At 40.5% G+C, this 15495-nt stretch overlaps 1 protein-coding gene across 6 annotated transcripts in view; it reads right to left on the bottom strand.

Annotated features, from left to right (window-relative positions):
- Positions 1 to 13134, bottom strand: part of LOC124869970 (SH3-containing GRB2-like protein 3-interacting protein 1) — a 30654-nt gene extending 17520 nt beyond the window's left edge. For 3 of the 6 annotated variants that reach the window (XM_047368269.1, XM_047368270.1, XM_047368271.1), the window contains exons 1-5: positions 12726 to 13134; positions 1328 to 1391; positions 967 to 1012; positions 421 to 477; positions 84 to 141 (exon numbers count right to left, since the gene is read on the bottom strand). In XM_047368269.1, coding sequence (XP_047224225.1) covers positions 84 to 141; positions 421 to 477; positions 967 to 1012; positions 1328 to 1391; positions 12726 to 12735 — 235 coding nt within the window. In that variant the 5' untranslated portion in view covers positions 12736 to 13134. Of the gene's footprint in view, positions 1 to 83; positions 142 to 420; positions 478 to 966; positions 1013 to 1327; positions 1392 to 12580; positions 12629 to 12725 lie in introns of all 6 variants that reach the window. The other 3 variants (XM_047368273.1, XM_047368274.1, XM_047368272.1) reach the window with 3 other exon arrangements.
- Positions 13135 to 15495: the final 2361 nt, after the last annotated feature.

Raw genomic sequence — 15495 nt, 5'->3', positions numbered from 1 at the left:
AGTGTCACTCTGCTAAACAAGTCAATAGTGCTGCGAGCGACATGTCCCGAAAGCGCTCCTTCCACATCTTGCTAAAAGGATATCATCATCTCCCTCACCCGGTCGCAGGCTGAAGCCCTCCTCATCAACGTCAGGTGAGGCCTGCGGGAGAGAACATAGCAGCAGAAGCAGAGTAAACAGCTGAAGCTCTGCTCACAAATGGAGATTTGGCTTCACAGATGTCTTACCCAAGATCTTCGGCTTCCTGGCCGAGCTCCAAAACATTCAGCTATACCTCTATTCAGTGTGCACAGTCATTTAAAACCATGACTCACAAGATACAAACTCTGGAACTGTTTTCATGCCAGAGCTGCAGAGAGTCGGCTTGTTCGAGCAAATACAAACAAAAGAGGATGTGGATAGACAAATAAGGATTCTTACATATCTGTCCCAGTCAATCTCCCCGTAGAAACCATTAGGAGCTCCATTGGCCTTTTTCTGAAAAAAAACCAAACAATATTGGTAATTTAAAACTTGTCACAGGGTAAATAGAATTGCATCATTGTGCAATGCATCTGCAACCATCTCCTTTACATATATGAAACCAAGATAGAGATGTTGGGCCATGATGTACAGCATCAGGTTTGACATGAAAAACAAACACAGCATATCACCACAAACACCTCATACAACCTGTAAAGCATAGAGGTGGAGGTGTGATAATTACAGGCCCCTTTTTTGCAACCACAAGGACTGGTGAGTTTGCAGTCAATGAATGGACCATGAACTCTTCTGGCACTGAGACTTACAGCTCCTCAGTCATGGAATTACGAAGGTTTACTTATTTTTTATACTCTTTGTTGAATTCTGGCTTAATCTTTGTTTTATAAATAATGAAATTTAGGAATCTGATGTGTTTTATTTTTGGTTTGTTTTTGATCACAAACGTAAAGAACATACTTTGTATGAGGACTAAAGTGTACATACTTTTCCTTTCTTTCCACTTTCGCTTCCCTCTTTGTCAGGTGAGCTCCTGTTTAAAATATGAGAGACGTGTTACACTGGTGAAAAACAGTGTTAAAACCTCATCGGTGCTTTGCAAAGATCCAAAAGTGTGTTGGACCATTTATTTCTTTACTTTGTAAAAATATTTTATTTAAAATATTTCTCATGCGTTAAGTTTACCTATTCTCTTAAATTCTTTCCAAATAAATACTTGCATACAAGGACAATGGATAATATCTCAAAGGTTCCACAGTTTCTGTAATTTTGTTGTGTTGTCTCAATTATTAGGCTGTGTTTAGACTGGCCTTGCAGCATAAGTATGTGAGCATCGGAGCAAACTCACGTTGCATCTGTGTCCTTGTCTTTCTTCCGTAAGCCCAGAGCTTTCCTGGTTCGTTTTTTCAGTCCTGATGAAGACAATGGAGAGGAAAGTCATCATAAAAGATTATTTACAGCTTGAGTGCCATATTTTCAGTCAATTGCCTTATCAGTAAAAGCTACTCAGCAGCAAATAACAAACGGGATTAACGGTGTAATAAGCTTTGAAGGAACGTCATTTTCCAGATAAAAGAAAAGGCATAAAATGCCAATACTTTTTTCAATTCAATTCAGTTTTATTTATATAGCGCCAATTCACAACACATGTTGTCTCAAGGCACTTCACAACAGTCAGGTACATACATTCCAATTAATCCTAACAATTGAACAGTGCAGTCATTTCAGTTATTTATTCAAATTGGATAAAACGTTTTTCTGTCTAAGGAAACCCAGCAGATTGCATCCAGTCAGTGACTTGCAGCATTCACTCCTCCTGAATGAGCATGTAGAGACAGTGGACAGTCACTGGCGTTGACTTTGCAGCAATCCCTCATACTGAGCATGCATGTAGCGAAAGTGGAGAGGAAAAACTCCCTTTTAACAGGAAGAAACCTCCAGCAGAACCAGGTTCAGTCTGAGCAGCCATCTGCCACGACCGACTGGGGGTTTGAGAGAACAGAGCAGAGACACAAAGAGAACAAAGAAGCACTGATTCAGGAGTACTTTCTATGGGAAGGAAAAGTAAATGTTAATGGATGTAGCTCCTTTAGTCGTTTCACCTAGAAAGAAAGAACAGATAAACTCTGAACCAGTTTTCAAGGTTAGAGTCTAAAAGAGAGCACATATAATTAGTTACAGTTAAGCTTAGTCAATTGCCATGTCTAGGAGAGAGAAAGGGTTAAACACTAAAAGACAGGGCCAAGCGGATCATCTGTAGAAGGTGAGCATTAAGTTGTTGCCAGCAGAAGCTTGGACAATTCCCCCCTCCAGAAAGGTGTCACAGGTAGACACAGAGCCAGGCCAGGTGTAGCTTCTAGGAAGAGAATAGAGAGAACAAGGTTAAAAGCTGAAATAACAGCAAATAATGCAAAATTGGAGAGTAGTGTGAGAATGTAGCGAAGAGGGTGAAAGTGGTCGTTATGTCCTCCAGCAGCCTAAGCCTATAGCAGCATAACTACACAGATGGTTTCAGTTCAGCTTATTTAGTTAAACGGCGCTTATTTACAACAATGTCGTCTCAAGGCACCTCACAAAGGGTCCCACTGATGGTCATTGTTATACTAAAAACCACAACGATTGGAATACCTCCCTCTGTCAGACTGACTATAACCATTGGAAAAGAGAAGGGGTCATACTGGTAGCAGAAATGGAGGGTGTGTTTGCACCTCAACCATAACTGAGCCAGTTTAGGCTAAACCTGACTCCCCCTTACTCCAACCAACAGGGAGGGAGGAAGGCTCCCTCCCTGATAAACTAAGCCACTCTAACTATAAGCTTTATCAAAAAGGAAAGTTTTAAGCCTAGCCTTAAAAATAGACAGGGTGTCTGCCTCACGACACCCTGTCTACTTTTAAGCTTTTAAGCCAAACCAATAAATGATTGGTTTGGCTTAAACTCTAAGCCATGTAGAGAAAGCCTGAGCACTGACTAAAATGGTAATGGTTCAGTTCCACACCCTTATTTACTACATAAAACAGAAAGTAAGGCTTCATTGGAGATATTCAGGAATGACAGAGAAGCAACAGTCACAACAAAGACCCTGAGAACCCTGATGGAGGGGGAGGAAGCGATAAAGCACAGCAAAAGAAAAATATCTTTAGGTCAACATAAAGAAAACCAAAACAACAGTCTGAGTAAGTATAAATGATGCAGATCAGGATTTTAGTGACCTTATTTAATACTGTATTTATTCCTAATTTTCTTTCACCAAACATTTCGGTCATAAGCCCGCAAACAGGAACCGCCTCGGAGCTCCCTCTGACCATTCAAAAATCTCAAGTGAAGGTAGCAAAATCTCAAACAGCTTTAAGTTTTCAAAAACAAAGACTGGCAATGCAGGACAACCAGAGATGTCATGTGACATCAACGTTAACACTAACAAAATGATCGTTAGAAGTCTTCTTGTACCAACAATGTCATACGAATTCATTGCAGCGATCCTGTTGTTGGGCAAGCACATGCTTCAGAGTTAAATTATATATCTCACCTTCTTACTATTCTTGTAGAAATTGATTTTTGGTACCACAAACACTACACCAACATTATATCTCAACCCACAACACTGGCTTGCCCCTATACAAATCTGCTGATGTGGGTCTGTGACTACCTCGCTTGGGGCATTCAAGGTGTAAAAGAGGACTGGCATCAATTCCCCTTACCGCATCTGTCCTTTCAGAGAACACATGGAGACAGCAAAAAAGGCACCTAATACCCCTTTTGAAGTGTTTTGTGAAAGGGGCTTTAGTAACCTAAAAGACAGGAAGACAGAGCTGCTTTTTCAAGGATGAGACCCTCACGTAAAACTTTCGTGGGGAAAAAAATCCTAAAAATGACGACTTTGTCTTACATCTAAACAATGTATAAAAATAAAAGACGAAAAGCTGTCCACATGAAAATGTCTGCTGATCTTTAAATGTGGTTGAAAATTGTTTTGGGTTCATCAAATAGTGTAAGATTTTCTGTGGTCCACGCATATCTGTGTCACTTAAGAATCGTCATTTGCTGATATCGAGTCCCAGTTTGATACCTTAAAAAGATTACCACGTCTATGTAGTATAATGGCACATTACATTCCATCACTTTTACATGGCATATCAGTACCGAGTAGACCTTAACTCACTCACCAGTGACATTCCAGTTGCTGTTAAAGTATTTATTTTTCTTGATAGCAACACCCGACCACAGGTTCTACAGGTCAACAGAAATGCTACTCCAACACAGGTTAGCTGGGTTAAGAAAGCTGCTATGATATTGTTTATTTAATTTGTTTGTTCATGATTTTACAGATACGGCTAGTCCTTAACTCCTGTCTTGCTTCTGCTCATGAGGTTTTTGCCAAAGTGGTGGGCTAACAGTAGCATGTTTATTCTGTTTTGATATGACTCACTGATAATTGAGCTCTTAAAAAAGCTTATATTACGTTTGTAACCATAATTGAAAGAAAACATTTACATTTAACATTATAATATGTAATGAGTAGTGTTTCAGCTGCTTTCTACCGACATCTATTGGAAAAGCTGGATATATCTGAGCATAGACCGAGTAGATTACATGACATGAGATCACCAGGAGTTGAAGCAACTAATATATTCTCTTAAACTATCAGCGACATTGTGAAAGGTGAAGAAAAACACTAAGATTGTTAGGGAAAACAAAGGCATCTTTGGATCAACAAACTAATACAATATGCTGTCACCTGAACTAGGGCTGCACGGTGGCGCAGTTGGTAGCACTGTTGCCTTGCAGCAAGAAGGTCCTGGGTTCAATTCGTGGATGGGGTTCTTTCTGCATGGAGTTTGCATGTTCTCCCTGTGCATGTGTGGGTTCTCACTGGGTATTCTGGCTTCCTCCCACAGTCCAAAGACATGCCTGTTAGGTTAATTGGTCAATCTAAATTGCCCTTAGGTGTATGAATGAGTGTGTGCATGGTTGTTTGTGTGTTGCCCTGAAATGGACTGGCAACCTGTCCAGGGTGTACCCTGCCTCTTGCCCATAGACTGCTGGAGATAGGCACCAGCTTCCCTGTGACCCACTATGTAGAAAATGACTGACTTACCTTTCTAAACTGGTTGCCAAAAACAAGACAGCATGTTTTGTTGGGGCTGCGGCTGACATTAACAGACAGTAGACCTAAAACAGGTATCAGGAGCTGGGTTTTGTCAGGAAATCTCTATACTGATCATTTAAAAAAGCCTCGATCGTTACTCCAAGGTGATTCCTGGGGTCTTACCTGAGGCACGACGAATCACAGTCTGCCAAAAAGGGTATAAGCAGGTCAAAGTTTTGGAAATCTGACACAACTCTGATTGGTGCATATCTAGTTTTGATAAGCGTCTGTTTCATAAATTGCAAAAGTAAGGAATAAATCTAAGTCTGTATGCTTATGTGTACATCCACATTTTTTAACAAGTTATTTGGGCTTGTGCATACCATAAAAAATAGGATTCCTTGGTGTTGCTAACAAATACTGTGACTCTGCATGTAAATGTGACTCTGTTTATCATAACAGTGGTAGAAATATCTTACTCCATGAACCTTTCTCAATAATAAACACACTACACTTTACAAGATGGGTTTTTCAGGACTATTATACAAAACCATTACAGGAGTAGCTGACTACAGAGCGATGCAGATCTCTCTTTGTATTCCAGCAAGATTTGTTTTTGTAACCCATTTATGAAGCTAGCCTGAGGAGAAGCTCATTAAACATTAAGTATCTTTAAATACACTTGAGTAAGGGTCCTTTATGCCAATTTGGATCAAATTACAGTTAATTTACTTTGATTTCTTTACGTAAGTAATTAAAAAGGACATACTTTGCTTTTTTGCAAACTAGTTTATTTTCTGCTTGTCTTAGTGCCTTTTATTTCTGATATTTAATTTACATTCTTAGATAAATAACATCTAACATCATTCTTTTTATTGACTTTTCTTGCATAATCGACACATGACTTTACCAAACTTCAAAATAATATATATGTCAAAATCCACGTTTGAATTTCTTACATCAACCATTCAGTTAAAGCTGATATTTGCTTTTTGCCCTGCATGGCTGTTGTGACCAGAGTGTGCAGTTCAAAGCTAGTACAGAAAAGTGGACATAATAGTTTTAAAAAAAAGTTGGTTACACAAGAGCGAGCATCAGATGCAGAGTTCTACACAGACAGCACCAAAACAGAAAATACAGTGCCTTGCAAACGTACTCGGCCCCCTTGAACTTTTCAACCTCTTGCCACATTTCAGGCTTCAAACATAAAGATATAAAATTCTAATTTTTTGTGAAGAATCAACAACAAGTGGGACACAATCGTGAAGTGGAATGACATTTATTGGATGTGTCAAACTTGTTTAACAAATAAAAAACTGAAAAGTGGGGCGTGCAATATTATTTAGCCCCCTTTCGTTAATACTTTGTAGCGCCACCCTTTGCTGCAATTACAGCTGCAAGTCGCTTGGGGTATGTCTCTATCAGTTTTGCACATCGAGAGACTGAAATTCTTGCCCATTCTTCCTTGCAAAACAGCTCGAGCTCAGTGAGGTTGGATGGAGAGCGTTCGTGAACAGCAGTCTTCAGCTCTTTCCACAGATTCTGGATTGGATTCAGGTCTGGACTTTGACTTGGCCATTCCAACACCTGGATATGTTTATTTGTGAACTATTCCATTGTAGATTTGGCTTTATGTTTTGGATCATTGTCTTGTTGGAAGATAAATCTCCGTCCCAGTCTCAGGTCTCTTACAGACTCCAACAGGTTTTCTTCCAGAATGGTCCTGTATTTGGCTCCATCCATCTTCCCATCAATTTTGACCATCTTCCCTGTCCCTCCTGACGAAAAGCAGGCCCAAACCATGATGCTGCCACCACCATGTTTGACAGTGGAGATGGTGTGTTCAGGGTGATAAGCTGTGTTGCTTTTACCCCAAACATATCGTTTTGCATTGTGGTCAAACAGTTTGATTTTGGTTTCATGGTGGCTTGTTGCAAACTTTAAAAGAGACTTTTTATGGATATCTCTGAGAAATGGCTTTCTTCTTGCCACTCTTCCATAAAGGCCAGATTTGTGCAGTGTACGACTGATTCTTGTCCTATGGACAGACTCTCCCACCTCAGCTGTAGATCTCTGCAGTTCATCCAGAGCTTCCTAAGCAATCTGTACATCTCTCTGTCTTGGATAATAAAGAGCAAACCTCTGACAGTCTTATTTCTGTTTTTATGAAAGACTTTTTATTTAAAAAGTGTATTTTGGTTGGTCCATCCTGCATTCTTAAGCACTATGTCCTCTATGGGACTTTAGACCTATTAGAGGCAGTACTACCCTGGCAAAATTTGAACTAATTTAAGGTAATACAGGTATTGGATCAAGGTCCTGATGAATATATATTTAAATTACAAGTATCAGAGGCTTGAGATTCAACTTAACTCCTGATTGTCTTTGTTGTTGCTCTGTGATTTTATGTCAGCCAGCAAATGCTGCTGCCACATTATGTGCGGCCTTTCTTTATATATCCATCCATCCATTTCCTCTACTCGCTTCTTCCGTACTGGATCGCGGGGCAGCTGGTGCCTATCTCCAGTGGTCTACGGGTGAGAGATGTGGTACACCCTGAACAGATCGCCAGTCCATCACAAGGCAACACATAAGACAAACAACCATCCACATCTAAGGGCAATTTAGAGAGACCAGTTGACATAACAGTCATGTTTTTGGAGTGTAGGAGGAAGCCAGAGTACCCAGAGAGAACCCACGTATGGACGGGGATAACATGCAAACTCCATGCAGAAACCCCCTGGCAGGGAGTCCAGCCCAGAACCTTCTTGCTCCAAGGCAACAGTGCTACCAACTGCACGACCATGCAGCCCAGCTTAATATATATCATGGCCTATTTTTTCACCCTTTCCAATGATGTTCACATTGAATGAGAGACTTTATTGACGGCATTAGCTTCCTATCTGTCACTTGACGCTCTTTACAATCTTCTCAGATGAGCTGTTGTTGTAGAAGATAGACAGATTCAGAAAGCAGCCGAATCACTAGCCATAAACCTGATTAGCTGGAACTGCTCCGAAATATGTCATCAAGGAGTCCTATCAAAGCAGAGTGTAAACATGTTACCTTTAGCCTAGCACTTCAGCAAGTGCTCTGTATGAAAGCATCTTCAGCAGGAGCAAGCAGGGGATTACTGAAGACTTACACTGAATGTTTTAAATCAACTGTGGTTTTACAAACAAAAGGTTATCCTGCAGAAACTAATGTTATGACAAAATATCTATTGCTCTCAAGGAAAACAAAAAGTAGAGACTGCAGTTCCTTGCATTGTATTGGTCAGGTGTCTAAGTAGGACACAATACTACTGTAGATAATAATACTGATGACATGTAGGGTGTTATTTTACAGCACATTAAAGATAGTGAGTTTTTAAGTATTTACAGTTGAAACCAGATATTTACATGGCCAGTGTCAGTACTAGATTCGTTTCAAAGCGGGTGGTAAAACTCTTTTACCAGCTTTGTCATGGCATCTTCACCAGGTCTTTTGCTTTTGTTCTGGGATTGATAAGCACACTTTGCACCAAAATATATATATCTCTGAGAGACATAAACTATTTCCTTCTGGAAATGGTATGCTGGCTGGACATTTCCAAGGGGTTCATACTTGCATGTAATTGTTTAAACAGCAGAACGTGGCACCTTGAGAAAGCTGGAAATTGTGTCCAAGGATGAACCAGACTTGTGAAGGTCTATACAGGTCCTTCTCAAAATATTAGCATATTGTGATAAAGTTCATTATTTTCCATAATGTCAAGATGAAAATTTAACATTCATATATTTTAGATTCATTGCACACTAACTGAAATATTTCAGGTCTTTTATTGTCTTAATACGGATGATTTTGGCATACAGCTCATGAAAACCCAAAATTCCTATCTCACAAAATTAGCATATCATTAAAAGGGTCTCTAAACGAGCTATGAACCTAATCATCTGAATCAACGAGTTAACTCTAAACACCTGCAAAAGATTCCTGAGACCTTTAAAACTCCCAGCCTGGTTCATTACTCAAAACCCCAATCATGGGTAAGACTGCCGACCTGACTGCTGTCCAGAAGGCCACTATTGACACCCTCAAGCAAGAGGGTAAGACACAGAAAGACATTTCTGTACGAATAGGCTGTTCCCAGAGTGCTGTATCAAGGCACCTCAGTGGGAAGTCTGTGGGAAGGAAAAAGTGTGGCAGAAAACGCTGCACAACGAGAAGAGGTGACCGAACCCTGAGGAAGATTGTGGAGAAGGGCCGATTCCAGACCTTGGGGGACCTGCGGAAGCAGTGGACTGAGTGTGGAGTAGAAACATCCAGAGCTACCGTGCACAGGCGTGTGCAGGAAATGGGCTACAGGTGCCGCATTCCCCAGACCTGGGCTACAGAGAAGCAGCACTGGACTGTTGCTCAGTGGTCCAAAATACTTTTTTCGGATGAAAGCAAATTCTGCATGTCATTCAGAAATCAAGGTGCCAGAGTCTGGAGGAAGACTGGGGAGAAGGAAATGCCAAAATGCCAGAAGTCCAGTGTCAAGTACCCACAGTCAGTGATGGTCTGGGGTGCCGTGTCAGCTGCTGGTGTTGGTCCACTGTGTTTTATCAAGGGCAGGGTCAATGCAGCTAGCTATCAGGAGATTTTGGAGCACTTCATGCTTCCATCTGCTGAAAAGCTTTATGGAGATGAAGATTTCATTTTTCAGCACGACCTGGCACCTGCTCACAGTGCCAAAACCACTGGTAAATGGTTTACTGACCATGGTATCACTGTGCTCAATTGGCCTGCCAACTCTCCTGACCTGAACCCCATAGAGAATCTGTGGGATATTGTGAAGAGAACGTTGAGAGACTCAAGACCCAACACTCTGGATGAGCTAAAGGCCGCTATCGAAGCATCCTGGGCCTCCATAAGACCTCAGCAGTGCCACAGGCTGATTGCCTCCATGCCACGCCGCATTGAAGCAGTCATTTCTGCCAAAGGATTCCCGACCAAGTATTGAGTGCATAACTGTACATGATTATTTGAAGGTTGACGTTTTTTGTATTAAAAACACTTTTATTTTATTGGTTGGATGAAATATGCTAATTTTGTGAGATAGGAATTTTGGGTTTTCATGAGCTGTATGCCAAAATCATCCGTATTAAGACAATAAAAGACCTGAAATATTTCAGTTAGTGTGCAATGTATCTAAAATATATGAATGTTAAATTTTCATCATGACATTATGGAAAATAATGAACTTTATCACAATATGCTAATATTTTGAGAAGGACCAGTATTTACCTTCATGTGATTTCAACAGATTTCTTTTGTTTTTCCAATGATGTCACACAAGCAGTGTGTATAAAGCGTGTTTGTTATGAATGAACCAATCAGAACATTCCCACGCCATTTACCAAATTGTTAAAAAAAAAATGTAATCTTAGTATATGTAAACTTCTGACTTTGAAGAAAGTAATGTAAAATTCCCTCTCTCATGATTTTTGTAGTAGGCAAAAATAAATAACTTTGGTAACCCCACCTGACTCAAACTAGGAAACATTTAGTTTAATTTAGTGTAATTAACTCATAGAATTATTTCCAACCAGAGGCCTGGAAAAAAAAATTAAACAGCTACCAAAACAACTATTGCCAGGCTCTGGCAAGTGTATGACACACTAAAGGAAAAACTAAATCAGACGTCATTACATTGGCAGCCACTGTGGTTCCAAAACTGGTTAAAAATAATTATGACTTAGATATATCCCATTATCACGAATAAAACAATACTTTTACAGTGACTGCAGCCTGTCGCAGAGTACTGCAGAACAACATGTTTGTTATTTCACTGTGTAGATTCTTAAATATATGGTTCTTAATGTCCAAGACTGTTTTAATAGATCCACATTGTTCTCAGCAAGATCTTTTTTGTGGTTTCTAAAGTTTACAAAAGTAGAAGTGGAAAGTATCAGACTTCCTCTTTTATAAAAACCAGCTCCTGGATTGGATTTAGAACACACTCTCTGCCTTTAAAATTAGACAAACAAATTCTTATGCACTGTGAATATTATGAACGTTAGTTATGCCAGTATAGGCCTTAAGTAGCTTGGGGATTTCCCATGATGCACTGTGCACCTCTCCTTGCTCTGCTCTCTTTACTCTTCGACAATCTATACTGTGTTTTTACTGTTGTTCTTTGCTGGTGTTCCTGACCTGGTCCTTCTTCTGCCTGCAGCAGTGTTGGGATTTGGTGTTATTTGTCCTAACAGCAAAACATGAAATTAAAATGCCTATGTAATGCAATACAGTGCCTAGCTAAAATAATTATATCACTTAAATGTTTTCACATTTTGTGACGTTGCAACCACAAATTTCAATGTTTTTACGAATTAAAAACCTTAGAAAGCATGCACATTTGTTTTCTGCTCCTTTACTCAGATAACCCTACAAAGTTCCAACGTAACCAATTGCCTACAGAGGTCACAAAGTGTATTTTAATCTCAGTAGTGTTCTGTGAAGGCCTCAAAGGTTTGTTAGAGAACATTAATGAACCAACAGCATCACAAAGACCAAGTAAAACAGCAGGCAGTTGTAGAGAGGTTCAAAAATGTAGACCAAACTTTTACTTTTTGTACTGCATGCAAACAATCTCGAATCATGCTGCGGGGATTTATTTTTTGCAGCAGGAACCGGGAAGCTGGTCAGGGTTGATTGGAGGATGGATTGTGCAAAATACAGGGTAATCCTGTGAGAAAACCTTTTAGAGAGTGCAAAGACTTGTAACAGAACCCTAAACATACTGCAAGAGCTACAATACAAGGGTTTAGACCAAAGTGTCTTCAAGTCCAGACCTAAATCCTACTCAGAATCTTCAGCATGACTTGAAAATTGCTGTTCACAGATACTCTCCATCGAATGTCACTGATTTAAGGTATTTTACAAAGAAGAATGGGCAAACATTTAGGTTAGATTTGCAAAGCTGGTAGTGACATTCTCCAAAACCCTTGCAGTCAAAAGTGATTCTAAAAAGTACTGTCTCAAATGCACTGCACATGTTTTAGATTTTTATTTGCAAAACTCTATCCAGTGCCCCTGCCAAAGGCTGCGAATTTGCGACGTCTGTCTTGAGTGTGGATTCCCACATGCCTGTGAACACATCATAGCAGAATGACTGCAGGCCTTTTGCTAATATTAGCCACCTTCCATCACCAGGCAGGCAGAGAAGTGCATGGTAAACTCTTTGCATATGCCAAGCAGGACTATATTTATTTTACATTTTATGAGACACAAAAGCCAAATAGTCAGTAGCAGCAGGGTTCTGAATGAGAACAGCCTGTTCATTGTTTTTTCCTGAAGATAAAGATCTACAAGGTTACAATCTAAGCATATACAAAAACAGCAATGCAAAGGCACACACTGTATTTTGTCAAACCTACATCACACTCCCAATCGTTACTGTTGCCCTTGTCTAAATCTGTCATGCACAATGTCACATGCGCGCACATACACACTGTAGCCATGGTGTTAAACTGGTCATGCACATACCTCATTTGCTCCACACAGCATGACCGATCACATCAATGGACTCACTAGCTTTAATGACCCAGCAGGACACAAGAGGGCAAGAGGAGGATGCAGAGAAATAAGAAGTGGGCACTGCAAGAAGAGAAGCGTTGCACAGAATATTTACCTTGCATCATAGTTGCAGATTTTCATCCTACGTTGCCCTCTGGGTGCACACGTGGACAGAAGAAGAAGGATCTAGGTGGTCAAAAGAAGCCTGGGCTGGGCATGGCTAATTGTTCACAGCTCCTCTGTGAAACACGATGTTGATTTCTTTCACCCCAAAGGGCCGGGCTCACAGGTACCCGCAGCACAGAGAGGCACAATGAAGGCTGCAGGAGCCGTGGAGGACACAGGAAGAAGAGAGACCAAGGGAATATGCTCCAAATAAGGGGAAAGGAGGAGGGATCCTCCCTGAGTGCACTAGGCCCCAGACGCCTGAGCAGCCTCGACACACGCCATCTCTGAGAGGGGGGGATGCTGAGGAGGAAGATAGAGCAGTACAGAGATAGATGGGCAGAGAGAGGCAGAGGAAGAGTGGGAGAGACAGGAGAGGAGGAGGGGAAAGGGAGGCTCTCTGATGTCACATCTGCAGTAAACCAATCCCTGCAACCATGGTCACGTGGATGCTGTCCCCTAATGCCTTAGCGCCTCTTTACTTGCCTTGAGCAAACACTCTGCTGCATGCATGCTATAAAAAAATCTAAGCTTCATAGTGATGTGGAAACAGTTGCACAGTAATTGCAATAAATATTCAGTACTTTATTAAGAAATATTCACATATTAATGTCTAATAAAAAGTTATCTTTAGTAAAGAGAGGGATTTGATTGCAAAAAAAATAAGTTGTAATACTAATATTGTATATATATTTTTAAAATTAGTTTCAGACAGAATATGATAAATGAGTGAGAACTAGTCCAGTCTGGAGCTGTGAACTCAGTTTAGCATGTATACCTGGTGAACTACAAACATGAATTAATCCATTTTAACCTGGCTGAACTGAAATTTGAACTAGTTCTTGTTGGGGATAATCAGGCACAATACGCTGATTCCTCCTTGTATACGTCCCATGGATGTTAAACTCGTGCAATCACTTTCTGATTGCATAGGCATGTGCTTTCATATCAACAGTAGCAAGAGCCTGCTGTAGGTCCTGGGATGACTCTTAAAGGTTTTTGGTTGTTGTTTTCTGAAGCAAACATCTTATGTATTTTTACTGAGGCTGTCAGCTGCGTCTGACCCATCTATCCACTATAAGTCGTCCATAAGTTTACAAAGACATTTAACATGGTCCATAACCTGTGCTTTTCCAGGCCTCTTAACATTTTGAAAATTATCCTGATGAAACATCTGGCAGCTTCAGGCAACATAATTTCAATTAGCGACCCAGGCTTTGTTCGGTAGAGAAAACGGCAACAAACTTAGCAATGACCTGTTGGGAAACTGTCATCAAATATTATGTGTCAATGCATTGCATTGTATCTCACAAATACCAATATTTTAATTTCTTTTGAATTCAACTTTCTACCACAGGTAAGGGAACTTTTCCTGATAATAACTTCACAGAGCATCATTTCAGCAAAAAAATTTAAATATCCCTTTGGATATTATGGATATCTTTGGATGACACGGGTGGCACGGTGGCACAGTGGGTAGCACTATTGCTTGGCAGCCAGAAGGTCCTGGGTTCAACTCCCAGTCTGGGTGTCTTTCTGCATAGTTTGCATGTTCTTCCTGTGCATGTGTGGGTTCTCACTGGGTACTCCTGCTTCCTCCCAGTCTGAAAAACATGACTGTTAGGTTAATGGTTTCTCTAAATTGTCCATAGGTGTGAATGAGTGTGTGCATGGTTGTTTGTCCCATATGTCTCTGTGTTGCCCTGCAATGGACTGGTGACCTGTCCAGGGTGTACTCTGCCTCCCACCCATAGACTGCTGAAGATAGGCACCAGCTTCATTGCAACCCACTATGGAAGAAGCAGTAGAAAATGACTGACTGACTTTAAGTTTATTTTTGTTGTTTGGATTCTGCCCAATAGAACAGCAACAGTGATTGTACCACAGCAATACAAAAACTGTCAGCTATATTTATCAAATTCACTCATTTTAGCCCAGAAAGAAAAGGGAGTGGCAGAGGACAGACAATAGACAATATTTTTCCCCCCGTCAATATGACGTGCAGCAGCACAACAGAACAGCCAAGATATAATGAAAGTCATCCTTTCAATATTCTGCGGGTTTATATAAGTCGTGTGCAAAGTAGTTACATGACTAAAAGAACAGGAAGCGGAAGGTAATTTAGGAAAGCATGTGGTGTGTTGCTGTGGGAGCTGACATCTCTGCTGCAGCAGTCATGAAATTTTAAGTATATGTAACTGCTCAGCCATGTTGTCTATTTAAGTTGGTTATGATCTCTCATGAAAAAAACTTCAGTACAGCTGAAGACACTGATGTGTACATCAGTCCTGCACCCTAAAACTTCATAAAATGAACCCAGAACATGACCATCCCGCCCTGATCTAGTTGTCAACAGTCAGGTTTATTTCTGGGTCCTGCAGCTAGCACAAGCGTCCAGCAATAGTTGTTAATGAGCTTACCTTACAAGAGGCCAGGGTGCATTCCTGTGTGCTTTCCTTCTTATGTAAGAAGCCACCCAGGGGTCAGAGGTCACGGCAGCAAGGATTAGAGGATACAAGAAGCAGGACATTCCTTCATCAAAACAGAGCACATGTAAAATCAAGCTGCTTGCCATAAACGAGTCATGTAAAAATAACAAATCTTTAGATGCATAAATCCATTTTTAGAAAAAAACAATAGAGATATATGTAACTGTATATAGTCCCTTACAGAAATTTAGATATACTCGTTAGGATCATATACAGGTCCTTCTCAAAATA

The sequence above is a fragment of the Girardinichthys multiradiatus genome, chromosome 6, assembly GCF_021462225.1.
Source record: "Girardinichthys multiradiatus isolate DD_20200921_A chromosome 6, DD_fGirMul_XY1, whole genome shotgun sequence".
Taxonomy (NCBI): domain Eukaryota; kingdom Metazoa; phylum Chordata; class Actinopteri; order Cyprinodontiformes; family Goodeidae; genus Girardinichthys; species Girardinichthys multiradiatus.
Note: the sequence above shows the minus strand (reverse complement) of the source record. Positions and strands in the feature narration are given on the sequence as shown.